The sequence below is a fragment of the Physeter macrocephalus genome, chromosome 14, assembly GCF_002837175.3.
Source record: "Physeter macrocephalus isolate SW-GA chromosome 14, ASM283717v5, whole genome shotgun sequence".
NCBI lineage: Eukaryota > Metazoa > Chordata > Mammalia > Artiodactyla > Physeteridae > Physeter > Physeter macrocephalus.
In genome coordinates this window covers 34,023,719-34,037,722 of record NC_041227.1, presented here as the reverse complement: position 1 = coordinate 34,037,722, position 14,004 = coordinate 34,023,719, and the positions used below count along the sequence as shown (strand labels likewise).

The window sequence follows — 14,004 nt, the reverse complement described above, 5'->3', positions numbered from 1 at the left end:
TGACCACCTAGAGGAGTGGGATAGGGAGGGTGGGAGGGAGGGAGACGCAAGAGGGAAGAGATATGGGAACATATGTATATGTATAACTGATTCACTTTGTTGTAAAGCAGAAACTAACATACCATTGTAAAGCAGTTGTACTCCAATAAAGATGTTAAAAAAAGAAAAAAAAAACACCACAGACTGTTGGAGTCCACCTGCAGTTTCCATTCCCGATTCAGTACGTCTGGGTCGGAGCCTGCAATTGGCACTTCTAACAAGTTCTGCATGTGCAGCTAAGGCTGCTGCAGGGATCACACTTTGAGAACCACTGCAGGCTAGCTAGCATGGCATCTTTCAGCTCAGCCTGTGAACAGTTATGTCACCTCAGGTGAGGTGTCTAACCATGTTAAGCCTTGATTTTGTAATCTGTAAAATGATGCTACGAAGACCCACCTAACAACAGGGTTCTTAGGAGGCTTGAATGAAATAATGTCTGTAGAGCATTTACACAATGATACCATTTGTAGAGCACCTGGTGAGGGTTCACAATGGCAGATATTTCTACTGCAAGGGAGGTAGGAGGTAGATGGGCCCTGGCTGGACAGCTGGTATTTACCAAGTGAAGTAAAATTAGAGCTTTGTTTTCCTTAGACACGCCAAGGACAAAGTTAATGGCAGGAGCTGAGCTCTGCTGGAATAAAGAGATAAGATGACCACTCCTGAGGTCAAGGAGAACTCCCTGACTGCACATGTGTAGAAAGGCTCCTCCGGGGCCAAAAGGGAGGGGGCACCACCCCATAATAGGTGATCTCAAACCTCCCACAGGCCTCTGTGCTGGAATCCACCTTGGCAAAACATGCTCATGCATGTTGGAGAGGGTCCTAGGACAGGTGAAGTGTGGAAAAGAAACGAGATAATTGGCCCAAGGTAAACAACGACCTGGAAAAACTGCCCTATATAAATGATTTAACTGCTTCTTTATTGCACTCCTCCTCATTAGGGAGGACATCCACACCCTTTCTCTTTGGGTTCGCATCTCTGCCTTGCTTCTGCCTTGCTTCTGCCTTAAACAGTTTCCCTGTGTGCTCTCCCACAGGTTGTGCTGTGCTAATAATAAATTTTGTACCTGATTTTACAGTTTTTGCCTCCTTGAAACATTCTTGTTTTCAAATGTGGCAAGAGCCAGGGCCTCTTTGCTTTTAGCCTTTAGCCCCCTGGTGGACTAGTGGCTAGAATTCCTGGTTTACATCCAGGCTACTCAGGTTCAATTTCTGGGCAGGGAACTAAAAGCCTGCTTTTCAAGACCACTTGCTGCTGTCTCTCTGAGAACATAAGGACTGAAAAGCATCCTCCCTAAAAAGAACCAAAACCAGTAACAATGAAAACATTTATCATCCTTTTTAGGAGCAGGGAATTAATTCACATGAAACTGAGTTTAAAGAAATGCCATTTTCTTAATTGAGAAGGGACTTCAGAATGATTCACTTTAAATTATGCTGTATATTTTATTTGACTGTTCATTTGTTCACACTTGAATGAACTCCATTAATTCAATGGCCAGGCCACACGCATGAACAGTGTGATCCCAAACAGAATGCAGCCAGGATGTTCTCTGGGCCCCATCGCCATCAGGCTGGAGATCCACAAGGCTGCACTCATCAACCCTAATTAAAGGATGTCTGACCACAGCCATTGAGCTCCTGCTCCCCTGCAGCTATAGACAAGATTTGAAGGAGTAGATATTGTGCATTTTCCTATTTACACTCAGGCAGAAAAAAAGCAATAAAAAACTAGCACTGTCCACCTGAAACTAACATGATATTGTAAATCAACTATATTTCAATTAAAAAAAATGTTAAAAACAACAAGCACTGTCATTTTAACAACTGAATTTTAACTAAATTCTTTAGCATAGCAGTAATACTCCAGAGACCTAAGTAGCTCCTCAGCTAGCTCCTTATATTTGATTTACTCATTATTTATACACTTTCTTTTGGTGTTGTATTGCTTCATTTTGTTTTCACCAGCTCCTTGTAAATTGAACGCCAGCCCAGATTTCCTTCTCTAGCTTCCTAGTGGATGCATATCTCATCTTCCCACAAATAAGTCCTTCCTGCACCCTTGAATAGCATGAATCTCAAGTATTAGAGTTTTCCATGAGACTGACTCAGACACCATTTCATGGGTGAGATGCTTCTGTTCCTCCAGGGAATAGAGTTATCTTCTACCTTTGTGAAGAAATGAAGAAATGTAAACCCAAAGAAACTTCACAGAGAGGGAAAAAACATAAAAGTGAGAAGAGTAAGCAGAAACAAATAAACAAAACTAGAGCATCTTAGACAAGAGTAACTGCTTATGCAGCAAAAGCCAATACAGTTATAGAGAAAAGGGAACAAATTTGAGGATGACTAAACTGAAAATTTAATAATACATTCATAAGGGAAAATGACTGAGCTAAAAGTAATTACCTGAAAGTATCATCATCACCATCCAAACTAATTTGTTATTCATTTCTATGTATCATTATTCGTCTTCTAAGCTAGGTGTCTGCAGACCACAGCCCTGTTTTTGAAAATAAAATTTTCTTGGAACACAGCCCATTCATTCATTTACGGATTGTTGAATGTTCTATGACCGCTTTTGTGCTACAAAGACAAAGTAGTTGTGACAGAGACCCTATGGCTTGCAAAACCTAAAATATTTAATATCTGGTCCTTTACAGAAAATGTGTGTTGACCCCTGTTCTGTGCCTTTTCAATGCAAGATGATTGATTACATAAAGAGTACCTACAATAACCGTGGTTGATTGCAGAGAGGGACACACTCCTTCACCCCTCCCTGAATCTCGCTGCTCGCAAGGTGACTTTGCAGCCCCTCCCAATGTCCCCACTTACTTTGGTCTAGAGCATGCAGCAGAAACTCGGCTATGTGCAGGAAAGAACAAGCTCCGTCTGTTTGCAGGAGGATGACAGACCAGGTGGGGTGGAGATGAGAGGGTCCTGCTAAGACCATCCTAAATCAGCCAGCTCCCAGTTGGACCAGCAAACACTTGAGTGTGCCCATTCCAGCCCAGATGGCTGACCCACAGATTCAAAGACTACATAAATGGTTGCTGTCCTAAATCACTGAAGGGAATTAGAACATGCCATCCCAATATATGCCACTTTGCATATGGATTATTCTGAGCCAAAGGCAATTGAGAATCAACAAATGCAGAAAGAAACCTGGTCAGAGCTTCCCTTATCTAATTAAAGCAGAAACTTCTGAGAAATAAAGAATTCCATATAGCTCCCCTCCAGGGAGTTTTGTGGCCATGAAGAAGAAAGTCGGCACCAAGATGTGTCTGCACAAACCTTACTTAAAATAACCCTGATCTTCCATTAGTTTCACCATGTATTTACCGTCCCACAATTTTCTGCCCCTAGAAGCCCACTAAGCTCACTAAGGCAGGTGAAAGGACTTGCCCAAGGTCATAACTTGTAAATGTCAGGATCAAGGCTCACATCAGAGTCTTTTGCCTTCAAGTGCACTTACTTCCCAGAATTTTGCAAACCATACAGACCTTTCCTTAAACACCTCCTGCTTGGATGACAATGGTCTCTAAGCTTTGGGGGGTCTGAGAGCACAGATAATGTTATTACAACTGTTATTTCAAAGGCTGGTCTAGAGGAAGGAACAGGCCCGGGCGTTCTTGCAAAACCCCGGCTGATACTAGCTCTTGCAGCTTTGGATTGTTTCAGCGTGATTAAGTGATTAAGTGCTCAGGCTCTGGCCGCACCTTTCTTACCATATGAGGAAGAAGTCAAAGATGATGATGAAGAGAGAGGTAACTGAAGGCAGGTGGGTGTAGAATCATAGGATCCTTAGATGAAATATAATACATAGTCTTCAGACCCACCTACCTTCCTAGCTCCCCTTTTCTAGCATAGAGATATTAAGAAAATTGCCTGTAGAGATACACCAAGTAAAAGGAAGGACTAAGATTCCAGCTCACCTTCCTTAAATTAAACTTCCGGTGTTCTCTAACCGTACTCTGTACCTCCGGTGTGCACTTTGCACCCCACCCCTTACAAATCCATTCTCCACACAGCTACCAAAGTAACTGTCACCAGAACGTAAACCAGATCACGTCAGTCCCTGTTGAAAATGGCTTCCCATAACACTCGGAAAGAAATCCAAGCTCCCCATCCTGGTCCTATGACCACTGAGTCTCATACTCAGATGTGCATCCAAGTCTCTTAAAGGACTAGTTAAAACATACACTGCTGGGCCCATTCCCGGAGTTTCTGATTCATCTATGGGATGGGCCTGAGAATCTGCATTTCTGATAAAGTTCTAGGTGATGCTCGTTTGGGGACCACACTTTCAGAACTGCTACTGTATGTGATGAGGCTTCTGCCTACTTCTCAGACTTCTGTTCACACCATGCCCACTCCAGCCAGGATGCCAACAGCAGCCCCGGGAGTGGAGGACGGGGGAAGGAACAAAATGCATCCATTTGTTCATCCTCTTGGGTAGTTTCCTATGTTTGTCAATTCTCTTTTTGCACCGTCTATTTTTAACTAAAACTTACGTGATTTCTGTATATGCAAAATGCTTCTGGGGTACAACAGAACATACAATGATAAGTACCATTCATTTCACGAAGAAGAACCACATAAGCACATCCATAAATTACCCCTTCTCTGACATTCTCCGTGCCAGCATCAGAGCCCACCCAGCTTCCTGGGCTGGAAATCCCAACCTTGTTTTACACTTCTTACTCTCCCTCACCTTCTACATCCACCAGGTTAGAAAATCCTCTAATTCATTTCCATCTTCCACCCCTCCTCTTATTTCCCATGTGTCTGAATGACTGTCTATCCAGCCATTCAATCCCACCTCTACCCTCCCAGACACAACTAGTCAGCCAGACCCACTTTCCAGTCATATTTAGACCTCACTCTTGCTGCTAAAAAATATCCGTCGAAGGATCCCTAGAGCCTTCAGGATCTAGTGCCAGTGCTTGGGCTGGAAAGTAAAGCCTTTATGGTGGGACACTGCTCATCTCTGCAGCTGCAGCTCCTGCCTTCACCACCTGCCCGCCTACCCCAGCCAGACAAGCCACTCCCCCCATCCCACACCCATGCCCTTGCAGGAGCTCAGACTGCCCCCTCATCTTAGCTGTGCTTTGATCCACTAATGGACTCACCCACCAAGACGCAGACCAAAGGGTCTTGCTCTCTGAGGCCTTCTGGGCCAGTCCCCTGGACCCACTGCCCACCTAGGTCTCCTCACCCCACAAGGGGTACAATCTGCCACCTTTCTCATTGCAATGTGACTGTGGGGGGAAAGCACAGGGGTGAGGGTGGTAGGACATCTGGGGCCACATGCTGAGGGCCTGCAGTATCAAACCAAGACATCTGGACGTCATTTGGTGGACAATAAAGTGATATAACACATTTTTTGTTTTGTTTTAAACGTCCAATTCTAGTAGGGACTGGAGCTTGAAGAAAGCAGAACTCATGGCAAGACAGTGAATAACTGAACTAGTTATCCACCAGGCACACGCAGTAATATTGATAGGTTCCTTAGGATAACAACTCAGAAATGGAACTCCATTTAACTCATTTCCCTACTTTTCCTCCTCTCCCTTGCAAATGTGAAATCACATTCTTTTTGGTTTTGTGATTGGCTTTAAATAATAGACAGAAGCCTGTATTTCATGCACCGTCAACTAACTATCAACATTTCCTCCCACTGAGAATATTAAGCCTCTGGTTTTTCCTCTGTGTCTCCAACTAGTTTCTCCTTTCCAAGATCGGTCTGTACCCTTACTTTGCACTGACAAAGTTAATAGATTTTTCATTCTGTTTTGTCAATAATAATTAAATATTTTGTCTACCATTAGGTTGACTCTAAACATTGAAAGACTAATAAATATGATCATAATTGTTATCATTATGACGACTCTGTAAGTATCTTTCACTGTAAATACAAATAATGTGCTACAATTCCACTCTCTACATTTTGAGCTGGATATCCTAACTCTGTGGGTACAATTGAGTTTAAATCACCCCAAACTGGGAATGAGATAAAAAGATGGCTATGTATCCTTTCCACGTTATACAGGAACACTGTCTAGAGACCCACCCAAGGATGATTTATTTCTCTAGAAGAATGCCCCTTTGTTTGACTTATGATTTACTGTAGTTCAGGGCCCAGATTTTCTGAAGTTAGCTAGATAAGTTGCAGCCATTTGTTGTTCTGTAAGGGATGCATGTGATTTCTGTCTGGTAGAAAAGACAACTTCAGGGGTTACGGTTTTATTACCCTCCAGGGCAGTAACCGGTTTTGTATCTAATTGACAAAGCTTGCTGCAGCTTTCCTTTCCTCTCTTCCTCCAGTGCTCTTACAGCTAGACTTATCATCCTGCTGGTGTCCTCACTGAGGAGTTAAATAAATCTTTCAGTCAAAATACTTTCTATGAGGATGTGTTTTTAGTTTTTTGCAAGTTACACTTGTTAAATTATTTGCTTCACTGATGTGCAGCCTGGGGTATGTAGGGTGCCTGGGCCTTTTAGAGCTTCACTGAGTGCCCTACAGTTTGGTTTCAGAACTACCTTGGAAAGAGGCCAAATTCGGCCTGTCCCACTTGGCCTCACTTTAGCTTTTATTGATGCTATACTTCCATATTCCTCTGGGATTGGCAACTACCATAACTGTTTCTGTTTTCCTGGCAGCAGTTGTGAGCACCAAGGGGCTCCGTTTCTGTGTGTGTGCAGGGGAGGGGTTTGGGGATGGAGAGTGGGAGGGGTTAGTAATAAAGACCAAGGCTTCTCCAGAAAAGGGCACTCCAACCCGGCAGCCTGCCTCAGATACAAAATCCCACAGGTGAGGAAAAGGGGCAGCCCAACCCTAGCTGGGATTTGGGATGTGGGGTGGGGGGGTAGGGGAATCAGCTATAAAACATTCAAATCTCTGCTCTGGCTGCCACTAGGAAGATGTAGCTGAGGAAACTGCAGATCCCAGTTAAGCAAATGGAGAGCTCTTTCTGCGTGCTGGGGAAAGAGAATGGTATTTTAAAATCTGGTTGTAATTTAAGCTAATTGTCTAGAAAACTGTGCTGTCCAATAAGAGAGCCACCAGGCACATGTTGCTATATAAGCTTTAATTAAAATTAATTAAGCTAAAACCTCAGTTCCTCAGTCTCACTGGCCACTTTTGTTGTTGTTTTGTTTGTTTGTTTTCCAAATGCCAAACTGAATTAATTTTGCTAAAGAGAAACTCTTGCACTCTAAGAAAAATAAGTGCAGTCTAGATTTTGTGCACAGGTTGGGGGAAAAGCCCTGAGATTACCAATTCTGCATCACAATCCTCTTCACATGTGGTAACAGGCAGCCCAGATACAGACCATGTCCATCACTGCAAAGTTCTGCTGGTGACCACTTCTCTAGAAGGACGACAGACCACTTTTCTTTCAAGGGAGAAAGGTCTTTAAAATTTTTGTGTGTTTAAGTATATCCGTTGCCCTTCAAAGTTACACAAAAGCGGAGGTCTCAGGAGAGTCTGGATGGGAGGGTTTCAGCTGGACAAGGAACCACACTGCTCAGGATGAGAAGGGACCAGAATTTCCCATTTTCCTCCTTGGTTTGAGAGGGAGTTGTTTTTTGTTTTTTTTTGTTTCTAATTGGAATAAGAGGCATATGGGAAAAAGGAAAAGGGTATATTAGAAAAGGATTCTGAGGGAGAGATCAAAAAAGAAAAGAAACAGGAACATGCTTCTTGGTGGAAGAGTGGGGCAAAAATGAAGGCAATGAGAGAGACACCTGTTGCCCCGGCTGACCTCTGAAATTTATTCCTCATGATATCTATTGTCTCCTACTGCATGCTGTAATTCTCCTCTGCTACCACCAAATTTTTAATAAAAGCCTATTTCACACAACATCCTTGTTCCTGAGGTTCAGTGATATAATGGGTTTAGGGAGAGAAATAAACTAGAGCAGGGAACAGTCCTGAGAACAGAGAGGTAAGAAGGCATTGAGGAGCTGAGTGATCACAAGGTGACTGCAGGCACCTAGGAATTCTAGGATAGGCTGGGGAGAGCCCTGAATAGCCAGGGGATGGGGTCTTCAGCCCTTTACTAAGGACATGAAAGGCAAGTCAGGATGCCAGCTGAGTTAGAGACATTTGGGCTGCATGGGTTTCAAAAAGCACTGCTGTTTCTCTCCTCTGTGATAGAAAAATGTCTAAAGATTTTTACATCACTTGTTGTACCACTTAGGAAACGAAATATATTTTTCATGTAAGTAACTTAAAAGTCAAGTAAAGTTAGATAAAAACAGCTTTCGAAGTGGCAGGAGAATACAATCAGAGGCTACAATGCAGGCTGCAGTTCCTGAAATTTTGGGCTACCTCAGAAGAAATCCCTCAGCAGAAATAATAAAATAATGCTTAAATACAGTTGCACTAGTTGCATTTATTGGCAAAATAATACATATTTTTAAAACAGTGGCTAGTAAATGCTATTTTTTTCTGACCTAGTGAATGCTCACCCACTGATTAAAACACTTCCCTGCCTTCTTTAAACCAATACATGGAACACAATTTAATGTTTACCCGATCCTTCAGACCATCATGATAATGTTAGTTGCCATATGGTGCTGAAGGTGTTTATGCCCCTTCACAAATGGTCCCTTTGCCGTGGCACTTCTGGGATGATCAGGTTGTGTTTTCTCTAATTCCTGTTCCTCTCACTTGCTGTCAGCTGTCATTTCTCCCTGCTGTTCATACAAAAGACTGTAGAAACAAACCTTCTCTGCTTATATTTGGTGCCTTGAAAATTTTAATGGCCGTGACTCCAAAGAACTAAATCTTACAGAATAGGGAAATACAGTTGAGCCTTGAACAACGTGAGGTTTTAGGGCTGCCAGCCCCGGTGCGGTTGAAAATATGAATATAACTTTTACAGTCAACCCTCCATATCCGTGGTTCCACATCTGCTGATTCAGCCAGCTGAGGATTGTGTGGTACTGTGATAGGTATTTATTGAAAAAAATCCATATAAAAGTGGACCATGCAGTTGAAACCTGCGTTGTTCAAACGTCAACTGTAATAAGAACAACTGGCTACAGCCCCATTTGAAACACTATTTGGCTTTCCGGTTTGAAAATTAATAAAGGGAAACCTTACTAAAATGGAGTCAGTAGGCCAGAAGGAGGAGCTCTCACAAGGTACCACTGGACATCAACTATGGGAAGAATTGTCAGTTCCAGACCCCAGAGAAGAATCATCAATAGGAAAGAATCATCAATTACAGGCCCACAAAAGGAAAAGATGTGCATGGCATCTCCCACAAGATACTGACTAGCCCAGCAACTCAGCCCCTGAGGAACCCGCCAGCTCCCTGAACTCACACTTTTCTCCAATGGATTTTTGTTCAAAACAACCCCTCCTGACTTCCTTCTTTTTCTCTCTACAATAATGTTACCCTCCTTTGTTCTGTGGACTTGTCTATGGCTTTTGCTATAGCTTGCTTGTCCTGAACTGCAACTCCTCTGCTATTCCTAAATAAACCCATTTTTGCTGATAAAATAACTGTCTTATTTTTAAGGTCAACACCAGTTTGATATGTTTTATGAAGAGGCATTATTTACTTTATGAAGCTAAAGATTTTTGGCTTATAATCCTAGTGAAATAGCACTTAAGAAAGGTGAAAGCTTAGCGAGATTGTATTTAATACTTGTTAAGATTTCTTTCCTTCTAGATTTGCCTCATTTTCAGAGGAAACTGGAAGAAAAGTAAATGCCTTTAGACGTGCAAGTCATCAGTATTTTCTAAATATAAGTGAGTTATGATGATTAATAACCAAAAAAAAAATCATGAGAAATAAAAATGATTTAATGATGATAAACTTCCAGTTCATCAAATCACATTTCACTTTATCCAAAAAAAAAAAAGGACTCTTTCTCTCATTGGTTTCTGCTTATACGACAGCAGAAGAGATACTCAGCCAGTGATTACATTTAATCTTCAAAATGACCTTCTCTGAGGAACTAGAAGCCAGAAAGTATTTTTTAATTATCCTATAGATTTCCAGAGCCTGGGAAACTGCCTCAGAAAACTGCAAATCTTTTGGGATACTCTAGCAGATTCAGGGAGAGATGTCACTCGCCAGCTTAGAGTGAAGGGCAATGGCCATCATCATGGTGGCGCTGATACTCAACCTAGACCTGACTTACCTGGGAGAAAAGACTTGGAAATGCCTCTAAGTTAGCCCTTGGCCTTCTTCACCAAGTCGTGTAAAGTGGACAAAAGTCATCAAGTGCACTTACTTTGCATTCAGCTTGAACTCTATCAAATTGTTGATATTGATAATTTTTAATTTAAAAGATGAAAATGTGGTATGATTTACTCTAATATTTTGAATGTGCTGAAGTACAGATTTCCGCACAGGTCTCAAGGACCTCTCACCATTTCAATTATCAAGAAAATGAACAAACTATAATAAAACCAAACTGAGTTGGAATCAATTGTATCTAAAATCCCCCTTTTAACAACATCTTTATTTGAGTATAATTACTTTACAATGGTGTGTTAGTTTCTGCTTTATAACAAGGTGAATCGGTTATACATGTACATATGTTCCCATATCCCCTCCCTCTTGCATCTCCCTCCCTCCCACCCTCCCTATCCCACCCCTCTAGGTGGTCACAAAGCACGGAGCTGATCTCCCTGTGCTATGCAGCTGCTTCCCACTAGCTATCTATTTACATTTGGTAGTGTATATATGTCCATGACACTCTCTCACTTCATCCCAGCTTACCCTTCCCCCTCCCCCTGTCCTCAATTCCATTCTCTACGTCTGCGTCTTTATTCCTGTTCTCCCTCTAGGTTCTTCAGAACCATTTTTTTAAAAAAATCCATATATATGTGTTAGCATCCGGTATTTGTTTTTCTCTTTCTGTCTTACTTCACTCTGTATGACAGACTCTAGGTCCATCCACCTCACTACAAATAACTCAATTTTGTTTCCTTTTATGGCTGAGTAATATTCCATTGTATATATGTGCCACATCTTCTTTATCCGTTCATCTGTCGATGGACACTTAGGTTGCTTCAATGTCCTTTAAAATCCCTTTTGATACTAGATATTTACAGTGAATTTGGCAATTGTAGGCATTCTGCTAGTCCCTGGAGAGAAAAAGATAAGTAAAATATGGTCCTTGACCTTAAGAAACTCAGAGTATACTAGGAAAGACAAAAACATTAAATGAAATGTGAGTGCAGTGTAGTATGTGCAAGGGTAGTTTAGTGGTAGCACAAAGGAGTGATCAATTCTTATCAAATGGGTCAAGGGAGATATCAAAGAGTAAAGATTTCTCATCTGGGTTCTGAAGGATAAATAGGAGTTTTCCAGTCAAACAAGGAGGGATAAGTGCCTTTCAGGAAAAGGCAGCAGTAAGCACAAAGCATGAAATAGAATAGTTTATTGGGGGAATTTTAAGTGTATTCTTAGGGTTAAAGCAGAGAGTGTTTGTAGAAAACTGGTGGGAAATGAGACTGTAGAATTAGGCAGGAGCCAAATTATGGAAGACCTTGTATTTCATTCTGATGAGTCGCCTTTATACTACAAGAGGGATTCATGGAAGCATTTTAAGCAGAGGAAGAAGAGGCTCTGATTTGTATTTTCAATATTACTCTATGATGACAACTATGGAAGAGGAAACACAATTAGAAAATAGACTAGAAGAAAACTGCGAAAGAGTTAACAGTGGTTGCCTCCAGGTGGTAGAAAATTGTTTTGTTTCTTCTTATAGCAGAATGCTGTTCTTTCAGGGAAGCAGTAAAGTTTCAGTAGTATAGATAGCTGTCACTGCAATACTTTAATTCAATATGAAGAATACTGACCACATTTGGGTCCACCCTTTGCCCTTCTCAATTCTGTTTACACAAAACAACTATAGTATAAATCTAGAGAGTATTATGATACATATTTTGGAAAAACCAAGTCAACCAGTTAGTGAGTTATGTCAGCCCACAGACCTCACGAAAAGGCCTGATGATCTGAACCCCTGGGAGGCCACCACGATGAGCCACATAAGTTCCACTGATTTTGAAAGGAACCAGTTCTGACTCTGCATGAAGTCTGAACAAGTTTTGCATCTTACTTTGCCTTAGAGGCAACACAGTATCATCACACACCCCTCCACAAGTCACCTCAAATTCAAGTAAACTCTAAGAAGAACAACACGTTAACAATGCAAAGGAGGCTTCCACTCTCCATCCTAAACCTTCTGAACAGACTGGTGGCCCCAAGCCCCTGGTTTCTAGAAAGCCTGGAGCCATCGCCACCTTGCAAGGGCACAAGCAATAAATAATAGAAGCAGAGGTGTGCAAAGCTTTGGTCAAACTTATGTGTATAAATGAGACGAGCAAAGCACATGACCAGCACAAAGTCCAATCACTACTACATTTATGACAAATAGAAAGTGTTATGAGGAAAGCCTGCCAGAAGCACTTCATTAAGCAATAACTATTACTTCGTGAAACTGATCTGTAAAACAAGCATAATAATGGCAACAATCTTATAAGGTTATTATAAGGAATTGAACAAATAATACACAGGAAGTGCTTAGAAAGTTGTCTGGCACACAGGAAGCACATAATAATTTATAGTATCATCATTATTGTTATATCTGGCACAGGGAAAGTGCTCAGTAAATTATAGTATCATTATCATTATTATTATATCTCATAACTTTGACTCTTTCCAACTATCCCAACTTATAAATCTCCAGGATGTTCTTACTTATGTCAAAGACTATTTACTCAATACTGTGATTAAAATGAAATAATTATAAGAATGTTTCGAGAGAAACGATTAATAACACTTCTTTACCTCTTCATATCTGTCAAAAACTGCTCCTTCTTGCAAAAACGAAGGAACTTCCTTCTGCCAATTAAATTCATAAGGTTTGGCCATGATTATATTTAAGACCTGAAAATGAAAAAGGGTATCTCATTAGTGAACACAATTAAAAAACAAGTGAAGATCAAAGGTTAATCATTTGATATTTACATGTTTGCAAAAGCTTTTCTTCATACACATGGACTAAGTCCATAAATTGTCTTTCTTTTTTCTTCTTCCCTTCATCTGACCCTGAATTCCCTTCTCCTGGTTGTTTTGTGATTGTTTGGGAAGCTTCCCCCTTCCTCTTCAAATCCTATAAAATAATTATGTATATATAAAATCTGATGTCATCAGATAAAAGAAAGAAACCACACACCTAAACCTACATATAGCAGAGGACTGCTGCAAAGAGAGAGAGGTTCTACAAGCCTCCACTACAAGGTGAACTCATGGCCAGGGGGAGTCGACAGGTGATGGGGTTGTAGAATCAAGTAGGAGTAGCTGTAATTTTTATTTCTCTTGGTCCTCTCTTTAGCCTTCTCTCACCCCCTCCTCCCTTGGGCCATGCAGTGAACAACAGAATGTCTGCTTTGTAGCATAGGCAGTGAGTATGACATTGAAGGGAGACTGGCATTGTCCAGGGTGGCTGCCTACCCTTAGGAAGAACTGGGTGTTCCTTTTACCCACGCTTCTTAGCATCCTGCACCATGGTGTGCATGCAATAGCTGTAAACAGGGCGTCTTAAATGAAAAGGATCACCAATAAGAATCACCAAATATTTGAGCAATGCAAAGAACAAAGAAGGCAGACATTAAACACAGTAAAGAGAAGAACTTACACCCAAGAAAATAGAGTTAACAGGACAAACAGGATCTGACTTTGACTTAAGGATGGCTGATATCCTCAGAGGGAGGAAAGAGTGCATTCTCTTCCCAAAACACAATGAACTACAGATTCTAGAAATTTTAAAAAGATTGTTGTAGTGAAACTCCTAATAAATAGGTGATCTGCACTGTAAAGAGAATTCATATGAAGTGCTGAGCCAAGGAATTCTCACAGAATACAACACAAAAAGAAACAGAAAGCATGACTGAAAAATTTAGAGAGATGGAAAATGGAAACAGAAGATT

The 14,004-nt window shown here is 41.2% G+C and overlaps 1 protein-coding gene across 2 annotated transcripts in view; it reads right to left on the bottom strand.

The window, feature by feature from the left end:
- Positions 1 to 12,946, bottom strand: part of PLCB4 (phospholipase C beta 4) — a 160,951-nt gene extending 148,005 nt beyond the window's left edge. For both annotated transcript variants that reach the window (XM_028499284.2, XM_007109072.3), the window contains exon 1: positions 12,863 to 12,946. In XM_028499284.2, coding sequence (XP_028355085.1) covers positions 12,863 to 12,946 — 84 coding nt within the window. The remainder of the gene's footprint in view (positions 1 to 12,862) is intronic.
- Between the last annotated feature and the right edge of the window lie 1,058 nt (positions 12,947 to 14,004).